The sequence below is a fragment of the Sturnus vulgaris genome, chromosome 1 (genome assembly GCF_052056855.1).
Source record: "Sturnus vulgaris isolate bStuVul1 chromosome 1, bStuVul1.hap1, whole genome shotgun sequence".
NCBI classification, from domain to species: Eukaryota; Metazoa; Chordata; class Aves; order Passeriformes; family Sturnidae; genus Sturnus; species Sturnus vulgaris.
The window spans coordinates 57,943,973-57,960,737 of NC_142243.1; the positions used below are offsets into that span (position 1 = coordinate 57,943,973).

The 16,765-nt window shown below is 57.9% G+C and overlaps 5 protein-coding genes across 5 annotated transcripts; all 5 read right to left on the minus strand.

The window, feature by feature from the left end:
- Nucleotides 1–2,491: 2,491 nt before the first annotated feature.
- On the minus strand, nucleotides 2,492–2,863 carry LOC148225235 (scale keratin-like). The gene has a single exon (XM_088173710.1). It carries the CDS (start codon nucleotides 2,861–2,863, stop codon nucleotides 2,492–2,494), a length of 372 nt encoding a protein of 123 aa, XP_088029836.1.
- A 2,599-nt stretch (nucleotides 2,864–5,462) lies between these two features.
- LOC148225236 (scale keratin-like) lies at nucleotides 5,463–5,834 on the minus strand. Its single transcript, XM_088174414.1, has one exon. The coding sequence runs from the start codon at nucleotides 5,832–5,834 to the stop codon at nucleotides 5,463–5,465; it is 372 nt and encodes a 123-aa protein (XP_088030540.1).
- Nucleotides 5,835–8,436: 2,602 nt separating this feature from the next.
- LOC148225237 (scale keratin-like) lies at nucleotides 8,437–8,808 on the minus strand. The gene has a single exon (XM_088175192.1). It carries the CDS (start codon nucleotides 8,806–8,808, stop codon nucleotides 8,437–8,439), a length of 372 nt encoding a protein of 123 aa, XP_088031318.1.
- Nucleotides 8,809–11,410: 2,602 nt separating this feature from the next.
- Nucleotides 11,411–11,782, minus strand: LOC148225238 (scale keratin-like). The gene has a single exon (XM_088175948.1). The coding sequence runs from the start codon at nucleotides 11,780–11,782 to the stop codon at nucleotides 11,411–11,413; it is 372 nt and encodes a 123-aa protein (XP_088032074.1).
- Nucleotides 11,783–14,384: 2,602 nt separating this feature from the next.
- LOC148225239 (scale keratin-like) lies at nucleotides 14,385–14,756 on the minus strand. The gene has a single exon (XM_088176662.1). The coding sequence runs from the start codon at nucleotides 14,754–14,756 to the stop codon at nucleotides 14,385–14,387; it is 372 nt and encodes a 123-aa protein (XP_088032788.1).
- Between the last annotated feature and the right edge of the window lie 2,009 nt (nucleotides 14,757–16,765).

The window sequence follows — 16,765 nt, forward strand, 5'->3', positions numbered from 1 at the left end:
GCAGGAGCGCTCGCACACTTACCCTTGTTCCTGAGGAGGAGAAGGTGGCCAGGCCAGTGCTTGGCCTAGTCTGGCCCAGGCAGGGCTTTTATAGCAGCCCCAGCATTGCTCAGCTCCAGCCAGGCCAATCTGCACAGGGGACACTCCCTGCTGCTGCTGACACCAGGGCTGTACGGCTCCTGCCCCTCCCTGAGTCAGCATCCCAATGCCCAAGCCATCTTGTCCTTCCTGCCACGTCAGATACTTGATAGCTGGGACGGCACCCGGGAATGGGCTCCTGGAAGCCCTTTAATGGTCCAAAGGAGTGGGGCAGGGCTGGAATCGGCCTGGGCCAGATGGACATCTCTGCTCCTTTCTCCATGTGTAGATCAGGAAGGACACAAGGGGTGTTTGTCACCAATGTGGCAGAGTTCCCTGGGCAGCGACTGCAGGCAGATGGCGTCTGCTTCTGCCGGTTCTCCTGCGATGGACAGGTCCCCTCCACGGTGCACGCTCCTGGGACACCTGCCCTAGATGCTCCAGCTCCTGCCCGGTGTTCCTGGAGCCCGCGCCTGGATGGCATCCCTGCTATGGAGTATGTGACGTGGCAGGAAGGAGCAGATGGCTTGGGCAGCAGGAGGTGCTGGGGTGACACCTGGAGGATGCTGACTCAGGGTGGGGCAGGGTCTGCACAGCCCTGCTGTCAGCAGCAGCAGCAGCAGCTGTGAGACTTGAGCTCTGCACAAGCTGCCCTGGCCTCCTGCAGCCCGTGACAGCCGGCCTGCCTGGGGCCTGCCCACCGTCCCCGTCCCGGTGTCTCCTGCCCTTCGTGGTACAATCAAATTGTCCCGCATCCAATTCCCGTCTCTTTGCCTCCTTTTCCCATCTCATAAACAGCCCTGCGCGTGTGCGAGTTCCAAGAGCGGGAAGGGAAATGGTGATGCAGGGATGGCTTGGGGCAATGGAAAATTGAAGCGGAACGGGAAAAGAAAGAAAAGAGAAGAGGGAATGGGAGAGTGGAGGCTTATGTGGAGATGAAAATGAAATCAACATGGAAACCGAATCAAGAGAGAAAGGATCTTGCGAAGGGGTTGGTTGCGAAGGAGAACAAGGACGGATATGAAGAGAAGCGGGAGGAAAAGAGTAAGGAGAATGTGAATAAGAAGGGGAAGGCGAAAGAGAATGTTGCCATTTTTATGTCGTGATGGACACGGCTGGTATCACCAGCAGCCCTTTAGTTGGCATCACGGCAAGTCCTTTAGTAAGAAACTCTACGTGCCTTCTTCTCTTCATCAACTTCTTTCTTCGTAACTCTCACTCCTGCTTTCATAGACCTCACTCGGGTACCTCTGACTCCTTTTCTTATAGGCAGCTTCACACAGCACTGACTCCTTCTTTCACGCTGCATGACTGGCTAAACCCAAGCTGTCCCTTTCCCGGCTGCCTAACCCTGCCTGTCCCTCCCGTATCACCTTCTCACCGTGTCTGCCCCTTGCACAACCTCATGTCCCTTAGCTCCTGGCAGCACAGCCAGCAGACTCCTTCCTTCTCTTACTCCAGCAGACTCTCGACATCATGCTGCAACTGCAAGTGCCTGTAACTAGTGGCCAGCCAACGCAGCCCTTTCTATCCCTCAAAAGGAGTGGCCAGACACAGGTGTTTCCACTCCTCACCAACCAGTAGAGCCTCAAGTCATTGGGAAAGATTCCCTCCTGCACTATCCTTTGAGCGTAGGTCTCCATAGGAGAAGAAGAAGATGGAGGAGATGAGAAACAAAGAGAAGGAGAGCCCTAAAGAAGAAAGACTAAGAGACAGAAAAGGAAAGCAAAGGACTTGATGGCAATGAAATTTGTCCGTGTAAATAGCGTAGAGGGGGGAAGTCTCTCTATGATTTCCGGCCCCGCTCCTTTAGCAGAACCGTGGTGGCACAGAGGGCCTGGAGCTGTGGCGGCCTTTGCCCCCGGAGGGCTCCTAGGTCTGAGGCCACCCCATTGCCAGCTCTGCTGCAGGTGTGGCAGAGCTCCTGGTCTCATGGCCTGCAAGAAATGGGCTCTGTCTGTCTTCAGGCAGATTGCTTAGAGATATTTGCCCGTCTCCTTCTCCTTCCCTGACCCGTTGCCACAGCACTCCTTCCTGTGCTCCCACTTGCCCTTTGATTCCAATTTCTTCTCCACTTTCAGCTCCACAGTCCCCTTCCCTCTTCTCTTTTACCATGCGCTACCGTTTCCATGAGAAGTTTTCCCAGAGCCACAGTTGCCCCTCCAAGTCTTGCAACTGCCCGCTCCCTGGAGCCCACGGGACTTGGGAAAAGGAGGCAAAGAGACAGGAACTGGATGCAGGAAAACTTTATTGTACCAGGAAGGGCAGGAGACGCTGGGAGAGGGACGGCGGGCAGGCCCCAGGCAGGCCGGCTGTCACGGGCTGCAGAAGGGCAGGGCAGCTTGTGCAGAGCTCAACTTCTCCATGCTGGGCTGAGGCGGCCGCAGGGGTTACGGGCTGGGCTGTGGTGGCTCTAGCAGGGCCCGCAGGTGTCCCAGAGCTTCTTGCTGTAGCGGGGCAGGGCGCAAGGGCTGTAGGCAGGAACAGCGCAGGCTCTGCCAAAGGTGCAGAGGCCGCCGGAGCCGGAGGCCTGGGTGGCGCCGGCGCCGTAGAGGCCGCCCAGCCCCAGGGAGCCGCCAAAGGCCGGAGCTCCGGAGGAGCCCACCACGGCTTGCTGGGGGAAGGAGGTGAGGATGGGGCCGGGGAAGGTGACCACCACGGGGGGCGGCTGGATCAAGGCCGAAGAGTCGGGGCACTGGCGGGCACACAGCTCGTTGCAGCTCTCAGCGATGGGCTGGGGCACAGCCACGTTGGTTTTGGGCGGGCACAGGTCGTAGCAGGACATCTTGGTGAGGGATGCGTGGGTGCTCTGCAAGAGAGGGCAGCCGTGGCAGGAGAGCAGCAGAGGCAGCAGCCAAGCCAAAGGGGCCGGGACTGGAGCAGGAAGGCGTGAGCAGGAGCGCTCGCACACTTACCCTTGTTCCTGAGGAGGAGAAGGTGGCCAGGCCAGTGCTTGGCCTAGTCTGGCCCAGGCAGGGCTTTTATAGCAGCCCCAGCATTGCTCAGCTCCAGCCAGGCCAATCTGCACAGGGGACACTCCCTGCTGCTGCTGACACCAGGGCTGTACGGCTCCTGCCCCTCCCTGAGTCAGCATCCCAATGCCCAAGCCATCTTGTCCTTCCTGCCACGTCAGATACTTGATAGCTGGGACGGCACCCGGGAATGGGCTCCTGGAAGCCCTTTAATGGTCCAAAGGAGTGGGGCAGGGCTGGAATCGGCCTGGGCCAGATGGACATCTCTGCTCCTTTCTCCATGTGTAGATCAGGAAGGACACAAGGGGTGTTTGTCACCAATGTGGCAGAGTTCCCTGGGCAGCGACTGCAGGCAGATGGCGTCTGCTTCTGCCGGTTCTCCTGCGATGGACAGGTCCCCTCCACGGTGCACGCTCCTGGGACACCTGCCCTAGATGCTCCAGCTCCTGCCCGGTGTTCCTGGAGCCCGCGCCTGGATGGCATCCCTGCTATGGAGTATGTGACGTGGCAGGAAGGAGCAGATGGCTTGGGCAGCAGGAGGTGCTGGGGTGACACCTGGAGGATGCTGACTCAGGGTGGGGCAGGGTCTGCACAGCCCTGCTGTCAGCAGCAGCAGCAGCAGCTGTGAGACTTGAGCTCTGCACAAGCTGCCCTGGCCTCCTGCAGCCCGTGACAGCCGGCCTGCCTGGGGCCTGCCCACCGTCCCCGTCCCGGTGTCTCCTGCCCTTCGTGGTACAATCAAATTGTCCCGCATCCAATTCCCGTCTCTTTGCCTCCTTTTCCCATCTCATAAACAGCCCTGCGCGTGTGCGAGTTCCAAGAGCGGGAAGGGAAATGGTGATGCAGGGATGGCTTGGGGCAATGGAAAATTGAAGCGGAACGGGAAAAGAAAGAAAAGAGAAGAGGGAATGGGAGAGTGGAGGCTTATGTGGAGATGAAAATGAAATCAACATGGAAACCGAATCAAGAGAGAAAGGATCTTGCGAAGGGGTTGGTTGCGAAGGAGAACAAGGACGGATATGAAGAGAAGCGGGAGGAAAAGAGTAAGGAGAATGTGAATAAGAAGGGGAAGGCGAAAGAGAATGTTGCCATTTTTATGTCGTGATGGACACGGCTGGTATCACCAGCAGCCCTTTAGTTGGCATCACGGCAAGTCCTTTAGTAAGAAACTCTACGTGCCTTCTTCTCTTCATCAACTTCTTTCTTCGTAACTCTCACTCCTGCTTTCATAGACCTCACTCGGGTACCTCTGACTCCTTTTCTTATAGGCAGCTTCACACAGCACTGACTCCTTCTTTCACGCTGCATGACTGGCTAAACCCAAGCTGTCCCTTTCCCGGCTGCCTAACCCTGCCTGTCCCTCCCGTATCACCTTCTCACCGTGTCTGCCCCTTGCACAACCTCATGTCCCTTAGCTCCTGGCAGCACAGCCAGCAGACTCCTTCCTTCTCTTACTCCAGCAGACTCTCGACATCATGCTGCAACTGCAAGTGCCTGTAACTAGTGGCCAGCCAACGCAGCCCTTTCTATCCCTCAAAAGGAGTGGCCAGACACAGGTGTTTCCACTCCTCACCAACCAGTAGAGCCTCAAGTCATTGGGAAAGATTCCCTCCTGCACTATCCTTTGAGCGTAGGTCTCCATAGGAGAAGAAGAAGATGGAGGAGATGAGAAACAAAGAGAAGGAGAGCCCTAAAGAAGAAAGACTAAGAGACAGAAAAGGAAAGCAAAGGACTTGATGGCAATGAAATTTGTCCGTGTAAATAGCGTAGAGGGGGGAAGTCTCTCTATGATTTCCGGCCCCGCTCCTTTAGCAGAACCGTGGTGGCACAGAGGGCCTGGAGCTGTGGCGGCCTTTGCCCCCGGAGGGCTCCTAGGTCTGAGGCCACCCCATTGCCAGCTCTGCTGCAGGTGTGGCAGAGCTCCTGGTCTCATGGCCTGCAAGAAATGGGCTCTGTCTGTCTTCAGGCAGATTGCTTAGAGATATTTGCCCGTCTCCTTCTCCTTCCCTGACCCGTTGCCACAGCACTCCTTCCTGTGCTCCCACTTGCCCTTTGATTCCAATTTCTTCTCCACTTTCAGCTCCACAGTCCCCTTCCCTCTTCTCTTTTACCATGCGCTACCGTTTCCATGAGAAGTTTTCCCAGAGCCACAGTTGCCCCTCCAAGTCTTGCAACTGCCCGCTCCCTGGAGCCCACGGGACTTGGGAAAAGGAGGCAAAGAGACAGGAACTGGATGCAGGAAAACTTTATTGTACCAGGAAGGGCAGGAGACGCTGGGAGAGGGACGGCGGGCAGGCCCCAGGCAGGCCGGCTGTCACGGGCTGCAGAAGGGCAGGGCAGCTTGTGCAGAGCTCAACTTCTCCATGCTGGGCTGAGGCGGCCGCAGGGGTTACGGGCTGGGCTGTGGTGGCTCTAGCAGGGCCCGCAGGTGTCCCAGAGCTTCTTGCTGTAGCGGGGCAGGGCGCAAGGGCTGTAGGCGGGAACAGCGCAGGCTCTGCCAAAGGTGCAGAGGCCGCCGGAGCCGGAGGCCTGGGTGGCGCCGGCGCCGTAGAGGCCGCCCAGCCCCAGGGAGCCGCCAAAGGCCGGAGCTCCGGAGGAGCCCACCACGGCTTGCTGGGGGAAGGAGGTGAGGATGGGGCCGGGGAAGGTGACCACCACGGGGGGCGGCTGGATCAAGGCCGAAGAGTCGGGGCACTGGCGGGCACACAGCTCGTTGCAGCTCTCAGCGATGGGCTGGGGCACAGCCACGTTGGTTTTGGGCGGGCACAGGTCGTAGCAGGACATCTTGGTGAGGGATGCGTGGGTGCTCTGCAAGAGAGGGCAGCCGTGGCAGGAGAGCAGCAGAGGCAGCAGCCAAGCCAAAGGGGCCGGGACTGGAGCAGGAAGACGTGAGCAGGAGCGCTCGCACACTTACCCTTGTTCCTGAGGAGGAGAAGGTGGCCAGGCCAGTGCTTGGCCTAGTCTGGCCCAGGCAGGGCTTTTATAGCAGCCCCAGCATTGCTCAGCTCCAGCCAGGCCAATCTGCACAGGGGACACTCCCTGCTGCTGCTGACACCAGGGCTGTACGGCTCCTGCCCCTCCCTGAGTCAGCATCCCAATGCCCAAGCCATCTTGTCCTTTCTGCCACGTCAGATACTTGATAGCTGGGACGGCACCCGGGAATGGGCTCCTGGAAGCCCTTTAATGGTCCAAAGGAGTGGGGCAGGGCTGGAATCGGCCTGGGCCAGATGGACATCTCTGCTCCTTTCTCCATGTGTAGATCAGGAAGGACACAAGGGGTGTTTGTCACCAATGTGGCAGAGTTCCCTGGGCAGCGACTGCAGGCAGATGGCGTCTGCTTCTGCCGGTTCTCCTGCGATGGACAGGTCCCCTCCACGGTGCACGCTCCTGGGACACCTGCCCTAGATGCTCCAGCTCCTGCCCGGTGTTCCTGGAGCCCGCGCCTGGATGGCATCCCTGCTATGGAGTATGTGACGTGGCAGGAAGGAGCAGATGGCTTGGGCAGCAGGAGGTGCTGGGGTGACACCTGGAGGATGCTGACTCAGGGTGGGGCAGGGTCTGCAGAGCCCTGCTGTCAGCAGCAGCAGCAGCAGCAGCTGTGAGACTTGAGCTCTGCACAAGCTGCCCTGGCCTCCTGCAGCCCGTGACAGCCGGCCTGCCTGGGGCCTGCCCACCGTCCCCGTCCCGGTGTCTCCTGCCCTTCGTGGTACAATCAAATTGTCCCGCATCCAATTCCCGTCTCTTTGCCTCCTTTTCCCATCTCATAAACAGCCCTGCGCGTGTGCGAGTTCCAAGAGCGGGAAGGGAAATGGTGATGCAGGGATGGCTTGGGGCAATGGAAAATTGAAGCGGAACGGGAAAAGAAAGAAAAGAGAAGAGGGAATGGGAGAGTGGAGGCTTATGTGGAGATGAAAATGAAATCAACATGGAAACCGAATCAAGAGAGAAAGGATCTTGCGAAGGGGTTGGTTGCGAAGGAGAACAAGGACGGATATGAAGAGAAGCGGGAGGAAAAGAGTAAGGAGAATGTGAATAAGAAGGGGAAGGCGAAAGAGAATGTTGCCATTTTTATGTCGTGATGGACACGGCTGGTATCACCAGCAGCCCTTTAGTTGGCATCATGGCAAGTCCTTTAGTAAGAAACTCTACGTGCCTTCTTCTCTTCATCAACTTCTTTCTTCGTAACTCTCACTCCTGCTTTCATAGACCTCACTCGGGTACCTCTGACTCCTTTTCTTATAGGCAGCTTCACACAGCACTGACTCCTTCTTTCACGCTGCATGACTGGCTAAACCCAAGCTGTCCCTTTCCCGGCTGCCTAACCCTGCCTGTCCCTACCGTATCACCTTCTCACCGTGTCTGGCCCTTGCACAACCTCATGTCCCTTAGCTCCTGGCAGCACAGCCAGCAGACTCCTTCCTTCTCTTACTCCAGCAGACTCTTGACATCATGCTGCAACTGCAAGTGCCTGTAACTAGTGGCCAGCCAACGCAGCCCTTTCTATCCCTCAAAAGGAGTGGCCAGACACAGGTGTTTCCACTCCTCACCAACCAGTAGAGCCTCAAGTCATTGGGAAAGATTCCCTCCTGCACTATCCTTTGAGCGTAGGTCTCCATAGGAGAAGAAGAAGATGGAGGAGATGAGAAACAAAGAGAAGGAGAGCCCTAAAGAAGAAAGACTAAGAGATAGAAAAGGAAAGCAAAGGACTTGATGGCAATGAAATTTGTCCGTGTAAATAGCGTAGAGGGGGGAAGTCTCTCTATGATTTCCGGCCCCGCTCCTTTAGCAGAACCGTGGTGGCACAGAGGGCCTGGAGCTGTGGCGGCCTTTGCCCCCGGAGGGCTCCTAGGTCTGAGGCCACCCCATTGCCAGCTCTGCTGCAGGTGTGGCAGAGCTCCTGGTCTCATGGCCTGCAAGAAATGGGCTCTGTCTGTCTTCAGGCAGATTGCTTAGAGATATTTGCCCGTCTCCTTCTCCTTCCCTGACCCGTTGCCACAGCACTCCTTCCTGTGCTCCCACTTGCCCTTTGATTCCAATTTCTTCTCCACTTTCAGCTCCACAGTCCCCTTCCCTCTTCTCTTTTACCATGCGCTACCGTTTCCATGAGAAGTTTTCCCAGAGCCACAGTTGCCCCTCCAAGTCTTGCAACTGCCCGCTCCCTGGAGCCCACGGGACTTGGGAAAAGGAGGCAAAGAGACAGGAACTGGATGCAGGAAAACTTTATTGTACCAGGAAGGGCAGGAGACGCTGGGAGAGGGACGGCGGGCAGGCCCCAGGCAGGCCGGCTGTCACGGGCTGCAGAAGGGCAGGGCAGCTTGTGCAGAGCTCAACTTCTCCATGCTGGGCTGAGGCGGCCGCAGGGGTTACGGGCTGGGCTGTGGTGGCTCTAGCAGGGCCCGCAGGTGTCCCAGAGCTTCTTGCTGTAGCGGGGCAGGGCGCAAGGGCTGTAGGCGGGAACAGCGCAGGCTCTGCCAAAGGTGCAGAGGCCGCCGGAGCCGGAGGCCTGGGTGGCGCCGGCGCCGTAGAGGCCGCCCAGCCCCAGGGAGCCGCCAAAGGCCGGAGCTCCGGAGGAGCCCACCACGGCTTGCTGGGGGAAGGAGGTGAGGATGGGGCCGGGGAAGGTGACCACCACGGGGGGCGGCTGGATCAAGGCCGAAGAGTCGGGGCACTGGCGGGCACACAGCTCGTTGCAGCTCTCAGCGATGGGCTGGGGCACAGCCACGTTGGTTTTGGGCGGGCACAGGTCGTAGCAGGACATCTTGGTGAGGGATGCGTGGGTGCTCTGCAAGAGAGGGCAGCCATGGCAGGAGAGCAGCAGAGGCAGCAGCCAAGCCAAAGGGGCCGGGACTGGAGCAGGAAGGCGTGAGCAGAAGCGCTCGCACACTTACCCTTGTTCCTGAGGAGGAGAAGGTGGCCAGGCCAGTGCTTGGCCTAGTCTGGCCCAGGCAGGGCTTTTATAGCAGCCCCAGCATTGCTCAGCTCCAGCCAGGCCAATCTGCACAGGGGACACTCCCTGCTGCTGCTGACACCAGGGCTGTACGGCTCCTGCCCCTCCCTGAGTCAGCATCCCAATGCCCAAGCCATCTTGTCCTTCCTGCCACGTCAGATACTTGATAGCTGGGACGGCACCCGGGAATGGGCTCCTGGAAGCCCTTTAATGGTCCAAAGGAGTGGGGCAGGGCTGGAATCGGCCTGGGCCAGATGGACATCTCTGCTCCTTTCTCCATGTGTAGATCAGGAAGGACACAAGGGGTGTTTGTCACCAATGTGGCAGAGTTCCCTGGGCAGCGACTGCAGGCAGATGGCGTCTGCTTCTGCCGGTTCTCCTGCGATGGACAGGTCCCCTCCACGGTGCACGCTCCTGGGACACCTGCCCTAGATGCTCCAGCTCCTGCCCGGTGTTCCTGGAGCCCGCGCCTGGATGGCATCCCTGCTATGGAGTATGTGACGTGGCAGGAAGGAGCAGATGGCTTGGGCAGCAGGAGGTGCTGGGGTGACACCTGGAGGATGCTGACTCAGGGTGGGGCAGGGTCTGCACAGCCCTGCTGTCAGCAGCAGCAGCAGCAGCAGCAGTGAGACTTGAGCTCTGCACAAGCTGCCCTGGCCTCCTGCAGCCCGTGACAGCCGGCCTGCCTGGGGCCTGCCCACCGTCCCCGTCCCGGTGTCTCCTGCCCTTCGTGGTACAATCAAATTGTCCCGCATCCAATTCCCGTCTCTTTGCCTCCTTTTCCCATCTCATAAACAGCCCTGCGCGTGTGCGAGTTCCAAGAGCGGGAAGGGAAATGGTGATGCAGGGATGGCTTGGGGCAATGGAAAATTGAAGCGGAACGGGAAAAGAAAGAAAAGAGAAGAGGGAATGGGAGAGTGGAGGCTTATGTGGAGATGAAAATGAAATCAACATGGAAACCGAATCAAAAGAGAAAGGATCTTGCGAAGGGGTTGGTTGCGAAGGAGAACAAGGACGGATATGAAGAGAAGCGGGAGGAAAAGAGTAAGGAGAATGTGAATAAGAAGGGGAAGGCGAAAGAGAATGTTGCCATTTTTATGTCGTGATGGACACGGCTGGTATCACCAGCAGCCCTTTAGTTGGCATCACGGCAAGTCCTTTAGTAAGAAACTCTACGTGCCTTCTTCTCTTCATCAACTTCTTTCTTCGTAACTCTCACTCCTGCTTTCATAGACCTCACTCGGGTACCTCTGACTCCTTTTCTTATAGGCAGCTTCACACAGCACTGACTCCTTCTTTCACGCTGCATGACTGGCTAAACCCAAGCTGTCCCTTTCCCGGCTGCCTAACCCTGCCTGTCCCTCCCGTATCACCTTCTCACCGTGTCTGCCCCTTGCACAACCTCATGTCCCTTAGCTCCTGGCAGCACAGCCAGCAGACTCCTTCCTTCTCTTACTCCAGCAGACTCTTGACATCATGCTGCAACTGCAAGTGCCTGTAACTAGTGGCCAGCCAACGCAGCCCTTTCTATCCCTCAAAAGGAGTGGCCAGACACAGGTGTTTCCACTCCTCACCAACCAGTAGAGCCTCAAGTCATTGGGAAAGATTCCCTCCTGCACTATCCTTTGAGCGTAGGTCTCCATAGGAGAAGAAGAAGATGGAGGAGATGAGAAACAAAGAGAAGGAGAGCCCTAAAGAAGAAAGACTAAGAGATAGAAAAGGAAAGCAAAGGACTTGATGGCAATGAAATTTGTCCGTGTAAATAGCGTAGAGGGGGGAAGTCTCTCTATGATTTCCGGCCCCGCTCCTTTAGCAGAACCGTGGTGGCACAGAGGGCCTGGAGCTGTGGCGGCCTTTGCCCCCGGAGGGCTCCTAGGTCTGAGGCCACCCCATTGCCAGCTCTGCTGCAGGTGTGGCAGAGCTCCTGGTCTCATGGCCTGCAAGAAATGGGCTCTGTCTGTCTTCAGGCAGATTGCTTAGAGATATTTGCCCGTCTCCTTCTCCTTCCCTGACCCGTTGCCACAGCACTCCTTCCTGTGCTCCCACTTGCCCTTTGATTCCAATTTCTTCTCCACTTTCAGCTCCACAGTCCCCTTCCCTCTTCTCTTTTACCATGCGCTACCGTTTCCATGAGAAGTTTTCCCAGAGCCACAGTTGCCCCTCCAAGTCTTGCAACTGCCCGCTCCCTGGAGCCCACGGGACTTGGGAAAAGGAGGCAAAGAGACAGGAACTGGATGCAGGAAAACTTTATTGTACCAGGAAGGGCAGGAGACGCTGGGAGAGGGACGGCGGGCAGGCCCCAGGCAGGCCGGCTGTCACGGGCTGCAGAAGGGCAGGGCAGCTTGTGCAGAGCTCAACTTCTCCATGCTGGGCTGAGGCGGCCGCAGGGGTTACGGGCTGGGCTGTGGTGGCTCTAGCAGGGCCCGCAGGTGTCCCAGAGCTTCTTGCTGTAGCGGGGCAGGGCGCAAGGGCTGTAGGCGGGAACAGCGCAGGCTCTGCCAAAGGTGCAGAGGCCGCCGGAGCCGGAGGCCTGGGTGGCGCCGGCGCCGTAGAGGCCTCCCAGCCCCAGGGAGCCGCCAAAGGCCGGAGCTCCGGAGGAGCCCACCACGGCTTGCTGGGGGAAGGAGGTGAGGATGGGGCCGGGGAAGGTGACCACCACGGGGGGCGGCTGGATCAAGGCCGAAGAGTCGGGGCACTGGCGGGCACACAGCTCGTTGCAGCTCTCAGCGATGGGCTGGGGCACAGCCACGTTGGTTTTGGGCGGGCACAGGTCGTAGCAGGACATCTTGGTGAGGGATGCGTGGGTGGTCTGCAAGAGAGGGCAGCCATGGCAGGAGAGCAGCAGAGGCAGCAGCCAAGCCAAAGGGGCCGGGACTGGAGCAGGAAGGCGTGAGCAGAAGCGCTCGCACACTTACCCTTGTTCCTGAGGAGGAGAAGGTGGCCAGGCCAGTGCTTGGCCTAGTCTGGCCCAGGCAGGGCTTTTATAGCAGCCCCAGCATTGCTCAGCTCCAGCCAGGCCAATCTGCACAGGGGACACTCCCTGCTGCTGCTGACACCAGGGCTGTACGGCTCCTGCCCCTCCCTGAGTCAGCATCCCAATGCCCAAGCCATCTTGTCCTTCCTGCCACGTCAGATACTTGATAGCTGGGACGGCACCCGGGAATGGGCTCCTGGAAGCCCTTTAATGGTCCAAAGGAGTGGGGCAGGGCTGGAATCGGCCTGGGCCAGATGGACATCTCTGCTCCTTTCTCCATGTGTAGATCAGGAAGGACACAAGGGGTGTTTGTCACCAATGTGGCAGAGTTCCCTGGGCAGCGACTGCAGGCAGATGGCGTCTGCTTCTGCCGGTTCTCCTGCGATGGACAGGTCCCCTCCACGGTGCACGCTCCTGGGACACCTGCCCTAGATGCTCCAGCTCCTGCCCGGTGTTCCTGGAGCCCGCGCCTGGATGGCATCCCTGCTATGGAGTATGTGACGTGGCAGGAAGGAGCAGATGGCTTGGGCAGCAGGAGGTGCTGGGGTGACACCTGGAGGATGCTGACTCAGGGTGGGGCAGGGTCTGCACAGCCCTGCTGTCAGCAGCAGCAGCAGCAGCAGCTGTGAGACTTGAGCTCTGCACAAGCTGCCCTGGCCTCCTGCAGCCCGTGGCAGCCGGCCTGCCTGGGGCCTGCCCACCGTCCCCGTCCCGGTGTCTCCTGCCCTTCGTGGTACAATCAAATTGTCCCGCATCCAATTCCCGTCTCTTTGCCTCCTTTTCCCATCTCATAAACAGCCCTGCGCGTGTGCGAGTTCCAAGAGCGGGAAGGGAAATGGTGATGCAGGGATGGCTTGGGGCAATGGAAAATTGAAGCGGAACGGGAAAAGAAAGAAAAGAGAAGAGGGAATGGGAGAGTGGAGGCTTATGTGGAGATGAAAATGAAATCAACATGGAAACCGAATCAAGAGAGAAAGGATCTTGCGAAGGGGTTGGTTGCGAAGGAGAACAAGGACGGATATGAAGAGAAGCGGGAGGAAAAGAGTAAGGAGAATGTGAATAAGAAGGGGAAGGCGAAAGAGAATGTTGCCATTTTTATGTCGTGATGGACACGGCTGGTATCACCAGCAGCCCTTTAGTTGGCATCACGGCAAGTCCTTTAGTAAGAAACTCTACGTGCCTTCTTCTCTTCATCAACTTCTTTCTTCGTAACTCTCACTCCTGCTTTCATAGACCTCACTCGGGTACCTCTGACTCCTTTTCTTATAGGCAGCTTCACACAGCACTGACTCCTTCTTTCACGCTGCATGACTGGCTAAACCCAAGCTGTCCCTTTCCCGGCTGCCTAACCCTGCCTGTCCCTACCGTATCACCTTCTCACCGTGTCTGCCCCTTGCACAACCTCATGTCCCTTAGCTCCTGGCAGCACAGCCAGCAGACTCCTTCCTTCTCTTACTCCAGCAGACTCTTGACATCATGCTGCAACTGCAAGTGCCTGTAACTAGTGGCCAGCCAACGCAGCCCTTTCTATCCCTCAAAAGGAGTGGCCAGACACAGGTGTTTCCACTCCTCACCAACCAGTAGAGCCTCAAGTCATTGGGAAAGATTCCCTCCTGCACTATCCTTTGAGCGTAGGTCTCCATAGGAGAAGAAGAAGATGGAGGAGATGAGAAACAAAGAGAAGGAGAGCCCTAAAGAAGAAAGACTAAGAGATAGAAAAGGAAAGCAAAGGACTTGATGGCAATGAAATTTGTCCGTGTAAATAGCGTAGAGGGGGGAAGTCTCTCTATGATTTCCGGCCCCGCTCCTTTAGCAGAACCGTGGTGGCACAGAGGGCCTGGAGCTGTGGCGGCCTTTGCCCCCGGAGGGCTCCTAGGTCTGAGGCCACCCCATTGCCAGCTCTGCTGCAGGTGTGGCAGAGCTCCTGGTCTCATGGCCTGCAAGAAATGGGCTCTGTCTGTCTTCAGGCAGATTGCTTAGAGATATTTGCCCGTCTCCTTCTCCTTCCCTGACCCGTTGCCACAGCACTCCTTCCTGTGCTCCCACTTGCCCTTTGATTCCAATTTCTTCTCCACTTTCAGCTCCACAGTCCCCTTCCCTCTTCTCTTTTACCATGCGCTACCGTTTCCATGAGAAGTTTTCCCAGAGCCACAGTTGCCCCTCCAAGTCTTGCAACTGCCCGCTCCCTGGAGCCCACGGGACTTGGGAAAAGGAGGCAAAGAGACAGGAACTGGATGCAGGAAAACTTTATTGTACCAGGAAGGGCAGGAGACGCTGGGAGAGGGACGGCGGGCAGGCCCCAGGCAGGCCGGCTGTCACGGGCTGCAGAAGGGCAGGGCAGCTTGTGCAGAGCTCAACTTCTCCATGCTGGGCTGAGGCGGCCGCAGGGGTTACGGGCTGGGCTGTGGTGGCTCTAGCAGGGCCCGCAGGTGTCCCAGAGCTTCTTGCTGTAGCGGGGCAGGGCGCAAGGGCTGTAGGCGGGAACAGCGCAGGCTCTGCCAAAGGTGCAGAGGCCGCCGGAGCCGGAGGCCTGGGTGGCGCCGGCGCCGTAGAGGCCGCCCAGCCCCAGGGAGCCGCCAAAGGCCGGAGCTCCGGAGGAGCCCACCACGGCTTGCTGGGGGAAGGAGGTGAGGATGGGGCCGGGGAAGGTGACCACCACGGGGGGCGGCTGGATCAAGGCCGAAGAGTCGGGGCACTGGCGGGCACACAGCTCGTTGCAGCTCTCAGCGATGGGCTGGGGCACAGCCACGTTGGTTTTGGGCGGGCACAGGTCGTAGCAGGACATCTTGGTGAGGGATGCGTGGGTGCTCTGCAAGAGAGGGCAGCCATGGCAGGAGAGCAGCAGAGGCAGCAGCCAAGCCAAAGGGGCCGGGACTGGAGCAGGAAGGCGTGAGCAGAAGCGCTCGCACACTTACCCTTGTTCCTGAGGAGGAGAAGGTGGCCAGGCCAGTGCTTGGCCTAGTCTGGCCCAGGCAGGGCTTTTATAGCAGCCCCAGCATTGCTCAGCTCCAGCCAGGCCAATCTGCACAGGGGACACTCCCTGCTGCTGCTGACACCAGGGCTGTACGGCTCCTGCCCCTCCCTGAGTCAGCATCCCAATGCCCAAGCCATCTTGTCCTTCCTGCCACGTCAGATACTTGATAGCTGGGACGGCACCCGGGAATGGGCTCCTGGAAGCCCTTTAATGGTCCAAAGGAGTGGGGCAGGGCTGGAATCGGCCTGGGCCAGATGGACATCTCTGCTCCTTTCTCCATGTGTAGATCAGGAAGGACACAAGGGGTGTTTGTCACCAATGTGGCAGAGTTCCCTGGGCAGCGACTGCAGGCAGATGGCGTCTGCTTCTGCCGGTTCTCCTGCGATGGACAGGTCCCCTCCACGGTGCACGCTCCTGGGACACCTGCCCTAGATGCTCCAGCTCCTGCCCGGTGTTCCTGGAGCCCGCGCCTGGATGGCATCCCTGCTATGGAGTATGTGACGTGGCAGGAAGGAGCAGATGGCTTGGGCAGCAGGAGGTGCTGGGGTGACACCTGGAGGATGCTGACTCAGGGTGGGGCAGGGTCTGCACAGCCCTGCTGTCAGCAGCAGCAGCAGCAGCAGCAGTGAGACTTGAGCTCTGCACAAGCTGCCCTGGCCTCCTGCAGCCCGTGACAGCCGGCCTGCCTGGGGCCTGCCCACCGTCCCCGTCCCGGTGTCTCCTGCCCTTCGTGGTACAATCAAATTGTCCCGCATCCAATTCCCGTCTCTTTGCCTCCTTTTCCCATCTCATAAACAGCCCTGCGCGTGTGCGAGTTCCAAGAGCGGGAAGGGAAATGGTGATGCAGGGATGGCTTGGGGCAATGGAAAATTGAAGTGGAACGGGAAAAGAAAGAAAAGAGAAGAGGGAATGGGAGAGTGGAGGCTTATGTGGAGATGAAAATGAAATCAACATGGAAACCGAATCAAAAGAGAAAGGATCTTGCGAAGGGGTTGGTTGCGAAGGAGAACAAGGACGGATATGAAGAGAAGCGGGAGGAAAAGAGTAAGGAGAATGTGAATAAGAAGGGGAAGGCGAAAGAGAATGTTGCCATTTTTATGTCGTGATGGACACGGCTGGTATCACCAGCAGCCCTTTAGTTGGCATCACGGCAAGTCCTTTAGTAAGAAACTCTACGTGCCTTCTTCTCTTCATCAACTTCTTTCTTCGTAACTCTCACTCCTGCTTTCATAGACCTCACTCGGGTACCTCTGACTCCTTTTCTTATAGGCAGCTTCACACAGCACTGACTCCTTCTTTCACGCTGCATGACTGGCTAAACCCAAGCTGTCCCTTTCCCGGCTGCCTAACCCTGCCTGTCCCTACCGTATCACCTTCTCACCATGTCTGCCCCTTGCACAACCTCATGTCCCTTAGCTCCTGGCAGCACAGCCAGCAGACTCCTTCCTTCTCTTACTCCAGCAGACTCTCGACATCATGCTGCAACTGCAAGTGCCTGTAACTAGTGGCCAGCCAACGCAGCCCTTTCTATCCCTCAAAAGGAGTGGCCAGACACAGGTGTTTCCACTCCTCACCAACCAGTAGAGCCTCAAGTCATTGGGAAAGATTCCCTCCTGCACTATCCTTTGAGCGTAGGTCTCCATAGGAGAAGAAGAAGATGGAGGAGATGAGAAACAAAGAGAAGGAGAGCCCTAAAGAAGAAAGACTAAGAGATAGAAAAGGAAAGCAAAGGACTTGATGGCAATGAAATTTGTCCGTGTAAATAGCGTAGAGGGGGGAAGTCTCTCTATGATTTCCGGCCCCGCTCCTTTAGCAGAACC

Coding starts and splice junctions, on each gene's coding strand:
- LOC148225237 (XM_088175192.1), bottom strand. CDS start 8,808: ATGTCCTGCTACGACCTGTGCCCGCCCAAAACCAACGTGGCTGTGCCC.
- LOC148225236 (XM_088174414.1), bottom strand. CDS start 5,834: ATGTCCTGCTACGACCTGTGCCCGCCCAAAACCAACGTGGCTGTGCCC.
- LOC148225239 (XM_088176662.1), bottom strand. CDS start 14,756: ATGTCCTGCTACGACCTGTGCCCGCCCAAAACCAACGTGGCTGTGCCC.
- LOC148225238 (XM_088175948.1), bottom strand. CDS start 11,782: ATGTCCTGCTACGACCTGTGCCCGCCCAAAACCAACGTGGCTGTGCCC.
- LOC148225235 (XM_088173710.1), bottom strand. CDS start 2,863: ATGTCCTGCTACGACCTGTGCCCGCCCAAAACCAACGTGGCTGTGCCC.